At 43.5% G+C, this 6,203-nt stretch overlaps 2 protein-coding genes across 4 annotated transcripts; one reads left to right on the top strand and one right to left on the bottom strand.

Moving 5' to 3' along the window:
* The first annotated feature begins 821 nt into the window (after window positions 1–821).
* LOC130720843 (uncharacterized) lies at window positions 822–4,563 on the top strand. 3 transcript variants are annotated; one of them, XM_057571546.1, is made up of 5 exons: window positions 822–1,345; window positions 1,452–1,581; window positions 1,797–2,347; window positions 3,066–4,098; window positions 4,183–4,563. In XM_057571546.1, exons 4-5 carry the CDS (start codon window positions 3,075–3,077, stop codon window positions 4,449–4,451), a joined length of 1,293 nt encoding a protein of 430 aa, XP_057427529.1. In that variant the 5' UTR covers window positions 822–1,345; window positions 1,452–1,581; window positions 1,797–2,347; window positions 3,066–3,074; the 3' UTR covers window positions 4,452–4,563. The 3 variants fall into 3 exon arrangements, with proteins under 3 accessions (XP_057427529.1, XP_057427530.1, XP_057427531.1); XM_057571547.1 differs by having other exon boundaries at window positions 1,447–1,581; XM_057571548.1 differs by having other exon boundaries at window positions 822–1,364.
* Window positions 4,564–4,615: 52 nt separating this feature from the next.
* On the bottom strand, window positions 4,616–5,661 carry LOC130720844 (uncharacterized). Its single transcript, XM_057571549.1, has 3 exons — window positions 5,574–5,661; window positions 5,173–5,483; window positions 4,616–5,090 (listed from the first exon to the last, which is right to left on the bottom strand). The coding sequence occupies exons 1-3, from the start codon at window positions 5,600–5,602 to the stop codon at window positions 4,696–4,698; spliced, it is 735 nt and encodes a 244-aa protein (XP_057427532.1). The 5' UTR covers window positions 5,603–5,661; the 3' UTR covers window positions 4,616–4,695.
* Window positions 5,662–6,203: the final 542 nt, after the last annotated feature.

Genomic DNA, 6,203 nt, shown 5'->3' with positions numbered 1-6,203 from the left:
TTTTCCGGTTCGCAACGAGTGGATTGCATGGCCGATCTGATGCTCGGCTCGAACCGGTTTAGGGTCCGGTTCCCAGCTCAATCGGTCGAACCGCCCGGTTCGAGCCGAGTTTTATAACACTGCTCGCCATCCATGTGATTCGCATGACACGTCTTGTCATAGTTATCTTGTAAATACATGCTATTCAGCAAAGTAACTCGATACTCACATCGTCACTCAGCTAGCCACGGTGAAAGGGAATTACGCAGTCGCCAAGCGAATTAAATATATTTGTTTAGAAATTATGCAAGTTTGAAATCAATACATATATTAAAACAGAATCACTCCAAGAGGTTTTTGGCTGATGTGTCAGCTCCTCAAATTTTTGGCAATATTTTATTCCCCCACCCTGAATAAACTGCAATATTTTATTCTCTCACTCATTATTTTAATAGAGTTTATTCCTCCCTTCCCTTATTTTATTATATTTTATTCCATACACCCTCTCTCACCCCCTCTGTCATCAATGCGTTTTTCCTTTTTCACCTCCCAACCACCGGTGTCTCTTCTTATTCTTCTTTTTTTCTCCCTCTCTTCATTTTCCCTTCTTCATTTTCCTCGATTTGCTTCAGCCTCATTAATTCCTTCTTCTAACAACCGCCCACCTCTCCCTCTAAAAGTCCTTCCTCAGCACACTTCTTCATTCACTCACAATGTGTTTTTCAGATTTTAAATTTAAAATTTGAAACAATTCCAAATATTTATTGTGTAAACCCTAAACCCTAAACCCTAAACCCTAAACGTGGATCGAGTTTTCTAATCCAATCCAATCTCAATCCAAGTATTTATTGTTCTTCACTCTCTCCTCGGTACCTACACCTCTCCCACTCACTGTAAATCATTCCCCAACAACCTCTTCGGTTCTCCCACTGGTGCTCTACAACTGCTTTTTTTCTCAATGTTTTCTCCTTTCCTCTGCAATTTGAAATCCGGTTCTCTCCCCTCTTCACAGTCATCATCCTCTCCCTCTCTTCCTGTTGCCTAACCCATAAAAAGCTCCTCATCATCTTCTCTGCCACATAGAGTGCCTCCACCGCCGCCGAAAACGATGCCATTTCACACTCCGAGCCCCAATCCCCCGTTTTCTACCCCTCCCCCTCTCTGTTCCGTTCGTATTCCCCCATGCGCGCCGCCGCGAATTCCGATCCCGAAGGTCCCTCGGGAAGAAACCCCCTCCTCCAACGAAACCGCCACGGTGAATTTACTAGGCTCAGATTTATCTACGCATGCCTTCCCCATTATGTTTCTTTGCAGAATCCCTTGGTCCTTCGGAAGATCTGTTTTCTTGATACGGTTCCAATGTTTGGTGAGGGAAGCATCATTTGGTTACTTTCTCATCTCACCCCTCAGCTCAATTTCGATTTTGTCTTGATTTTTTGTTGAATTAATTGAACTTTTTCCTGTTAGTGTAGCTGTGCTACGAATTTGGAGACCAAAGAACCGGTTGCAATCAAGAAGATTGGGAACGCGTTTGATAATATGATTGATGCTAAGAGGACTCTCAGAGAAATCAAGCTTCTCTGTCACATGGACCATGATAATGTACGTTTTTTGTTACCATTTATGAAATAATAATGGTTGTGGTTTTTTTTTAGAGAATTTGGATAATTTTTGTGCAGGCTATTTAGGATCCTATTTTCCAAACATTCAAAATGAATTTATCGGTTCTCTTATACTTCAAAGTAAATTTATTGATACCTAATGAATATTTTTCAAAAGCTCCTGACTCCTGTGCCATTTTATTGGTGCTGATGCAGGACTTTCATGCACCAGTTCTACTCTAATGTGTGAGTCTTTCATGCACCAGTTTTACTCGGATCTGGATCCTCTCCAGCAAATAATTCTGTCCAGCCCCTCCAGCAGTAACACTAACCGTCAGATGCATCTAATGGTTCAGAAAATTAACTACAATAAAACACCTAAAAAATAATTAAACATTAAATGACAGCCCTATGATGTATCTAACGGTGGAAAAAATAATACCCAATTCACAGAAAACCCAATTCACGCTTTCTTCTCCCTCGGGATTTGGGTTTAACACCCCACCCATTAGGCCCCCCGCCCCACCTTGGGGGGCGAAATTACTAGAAAACCAGTTGATTAAAAACGGTAAATGATTACCCGACTCTATAACGGGTAATCATTTACCGATCGTGTTTAAAACATATAAACACGACAGTTTGGGTTTTGAAACCCATTATTTCAAAACCCAAATTTCCCTCCCTCAATCGCATCCTCTTCAATCATCTCAAGGTCGGTTCTAATCATCATCAAAGCTCCCACAAAGACCCACAATTACATTCAAAAGGTAAGTTTTGATTTCAATGATTTTCACATTTGAAGTTTGAATTAGGTCAATGGTTGAACACTAGGGTAGTTGATTGATGATTAGAGGTAGGTTTTGTTGTGTTTTGTTGCCTGAAATTCCATGAAACGAGTACGGGCACGAGTGGGGTGCATTTGGGTCTGTTTCTGGGTTTACTGTAATATCGGAAAATCAATTTCCGATATGATAATGGAAAATGATTTTCCGATATGGTAGTGGAAAATGATTTTCCGATATGACAGTATGACAGTGCAGACTTCCAAAATTTATTTCCAATATTTAACCATGGCATGTATTTAGCTTCCAGGATTACTTTGCTGATTTGTTGAGAATTGGAAAAGATCAAGATAGATTTGATGTGTTGTGATTAGGAAAGTTGTTTATTGTTTATTGTTTATTGGAAAAGATTAAGCGCTCAAATCATATGCTTCATGTGTTGTAATTAGGAAAGTTGTTTATTGTTTTTGTTTGCTTGTGATGATGGTTGCTTGACCTTAACACAGCTAGAAATTTAATTTAATCACATTCACATGCAAACTAACAACTAATTCTCTATATTTTCCTTTTCCTATGGTTAGTTGCTAAACGATTGATTGGAAATTTCCTGATTAAGTTAAAAAATGACTCAAATGATATGCTCATATGTGAAAATGCTTTACTTATTATGACAAGTATTGTTAAATTTGTTTGTTTTGCACAGATAGCGAGAATGAAGGGCGGGAGGAAGAGGTCACGACATGCTTCTACTAGTGAGGATCCAGCGGATCGACACGAGCGCTTGCATGCTTCTACCAGGCGCGGCGACCATATTGCAGCCACTCAGGCGGTAGAGGCTTCAGCTCCGTCTCCATCCCCATCTGCTACTCCGGTCGAGGCTCCGTTAGCTACCCCGGCTCCATCTGCTACTCCGGTCGGGGCTCCGTCAGCTACCCCCGCTCCGTCTGCTACTAGGGCTCCGGCTGAGCTGGACCCTGCTCCATTGTCTCCGATGGCTGAGTTACCTCGTCAGGAGACATCTTCTTCTGAGCCTAGTGGCGAGGAGTCTTCTTCTTCTTCTGAGCTTAGTGGTGAGGAGGAGGAGCCTCTTATTCTGCAGGAGGAGATTGATGCTGCTGATGTTATGCCAGATGTGGTGCCAGAGGGCGGTGTAGAGGGCGGTGCGGATGACGACCTCATCCAGAGGGTGGCACCGTTTCCCGGGGGGCCTGAGGATCTGTCGCTTCTTGCGCATTATCCTGACCACAAGGCTCCTTGGACGTGGCAGGCACTTCTTCGCACAGACCCGCGGTACGTGGACCGTCGGACATTGAGGGTGGCCACTGTTGGGGGGAAGGTATGGAACCTCCCCTGTGATGGCGATTCAGAGGCCCACACACATGTGCGACAGCTGCTGCAGCAGACGGGTTTGTATCACCTACCTTGGTGCGGGTTACCGGAGACAGACCCAGCTGTCGTACTGGCCCTTGTTGAGAGATGGCATGAGGAGACGAGTAGCTTCCACATGCCGTTCGGGGAGATGACTATCACCCTGGACGATGTGTCTGCTCTTCTCCATCTTCCCACAGGGTCGAGGTTCTACACTCCGGGCAGAGGGGAGCGAGACGAGGTTGCAGCGCTCTGCGCCCAGCTCCTGGGAGGATCTGTTGCTGCTTATCTGGCTGAGTTTGAGTCGGCGGGTGGCCAGAACATTCGGTTCATTACTCTGAAGACCATGTACACGTCTGCTATGGATGGTATGTCTTAATAATTACTTTACTAAGTTGTATTTATTTTTAGAGTATTATTAATAACTGTTAACTTAATTCATTTCATTGTAGGGGGACGCTATGAGGATGCTGCTAGGATCTGGCTGGTGAACCAGCTTGCTGCCACCCTCGTTGCCAGTTCCTTCGTTGGTACCCAGGGAGTTGCCTTTTCTGCTATTCGAGGAGCCGCAGCTGCGGGAGGCAGAGCTCGTGGAGGCAGACCCCGTGGAGGCGGAGCTCGTGGAGGCAGAGCTCGTGGAGAGGGTGATCCTGGAGAGGGTGTTCGTGGAGGTCGAGCTCGTGTACCCAGAGGTCGCAGGGGGCGGGGTCGGGGAGAGTGATTTTATTACACTTGTTATGTGGGATCCATTATTATGTATATGTTAGGACTTTTTATGTTATGTTATGACTCTTGCCTCGTTTTATTTACATGTGTTATATTTTTAGTCTTAATATTATGACTCTTATAATGAAAAAAACAGAAACAACGACAACATATAAATAATTCAAAGCATGTAGTAATCCATGACAATAAGTTAAACGGTTACACAACCAAATTAAACATAAGCAACACCGAAAACAAAATTAAACATAAGCATGTGAAGACTTCTTTTCCTCTTTAATCTTCTTGTCTGTAAGTTCAAACGCTGAAGGATCACGAGTCAAGGATCCTATTGCTCGACCCTTGGGTTGTTTGCTCTCTTTCAACTTAGGAGTGCGGTTGAACTTTATCCGAAGCTCAGGAGTACATAGTGTACTCCTTTCAGGACAATATATCGCTTGAAGCTTCCTCCTTACCATACTCTGCCCTCCAGTATCCAAAGAATGGAAATAACGTGTCAGTGCCTCAACTTCTGGGTGCATCTCTCCATGGTTTAGTCCGCAAATATCTGAGCTGCCAGTATCTGCAACAGGTACATGCTCCCAACTTAGGCTCTTCCAGAATGGATGAATGGCCTCGTACGGAATCCTCTCATAATCTGCAAGTTCACAGACATGTTACATTGAATCACAAATATAAATAATTGGAAGTAGTTGAGAGGAGAGTGGTTGACCGGTAACCTGCAAGTTGACAACCGCAAGGTAGTCCATGAGTCTCTCTCAATAAGCAATCGCATCTGCCGCCGCAGGCTCGCATTCTTGTCAGTTCAGCATCAATGAGTTTCAGGCATTTGATTGACACAAATCCCCTAATATTTGTGTAGAAAGGGGTCTTGAAAAGGTGATCAATTTTATTCATACTGCGCTCAAACGATGCTACTATCTCAGTGTGGCGATTGGTGGTCAAACTATGCGACGCATTCCATGATGTGGCCAGGTCACCCTTACTGTTCCGCAACATCAACTTCAAGCTGGCATGTGCACCTTCAGCCCTGCAAACCAACAACGCACATGTAAGAATTAATATTGTAATAATCTATGAAATGAAATACATATAACAAGTCATAACATAATTTTTGTACCTGTTACTTGTTGTTGTTCCAAAATGCATCACATGATTTGTCCATGCCTTGGCAAATTTCTGCTTGTGGACCAACTATGTAGTAGAACAATAAGTGGCAAATTTCAACTTGTGTTTATGCTTGCACATGTTAAACAATTCAATCTAATGAGCTTCAAATTCTGGAACTGTTGGAGCATCTACCAATTCAGCCCACTTGTCCATAACCTCTTGAGCAAAATCATCCGTGCCAACATACTCTTTGCACTTTGCCAAAACACACTTGTTGATGTGCCACAAGCATAGTAAATGGGTGGTGGTGGGAAGGCTTTGTGAAGCAGCACTCAATAAAGCAAGATCTCTATCCGTCACAATCACTCTAGGCAACCTGGATTGGTCGGAAATCAGAGACTTCATACACTCCAATGCCCAAATGTAGTCCTCTGTGGTCTCACTGCCAATGTAACAGAATGCTATTGAGTATGTTTTATCCGTGGAGGTCAGGCCAACAATCTCGAGCAAGGGTAGTTTGTATTTGCTGGTCTTGTATGTGCAATCCATGATCACTACATATGAGAATGTGTTGAAAAGTTTGACGGCATTCGGATGAGCCCAAAATATATCTCTAATCACTTCCGATCCGGGTTCATTT

This window comes from Lotus japonicus, chromosome 5, assembly GCF_012489685.1.
Source record: "Lotus japonicus ecotype B-129 chromosome 5, LjGifu_v1.2".
NCBI classification, from domain to species: Eukaryota; Viridiplantae; Streptophyta; class Magnoliopsida; order Fabales; family Fabaceae; genus Lotus; species Lotus japonicus.
Note: the sequence above shows the minus strand (reverse complement) of the source record. Positions and strands in the feature narration are given on the sequence as shown.

Coding starts and splice junctions, on each gene's coding strand:
- LOC130720843 (XM_057571546.1), top strand. CDS start 3,075: ATGAAGGGCGGGAGGAAGAGGTCACGACATGCTTCTACTAGTGAGGAT. Junction 4,099..4,182: donor GTACACGTCTGCTATGGATG/GTATGTCTTAAT, acceptor ATTTCATTGTAG/GGGGACGCTATGAGGATGCT.
- LOC130720844 (XM_057571549.1), bottom strand. CDS start 5,602: ATGCATTTTGGAACAACAACAAGTAACAG. Junction 5,484..5,573: donor GGAACAACAACAAGTAACAG/GTACAAAAATTA, acceptor GTTGGTTTGCAG/GGCTGAAGGTGCACATGCCA. Junction 5,091..5,172: donor TTGCGGTTGTCAACTTGCAG/GTTACCGGTCAA, acceptor GTGAACTTGCAG/ATTATGAGAGGATTCCGTAC.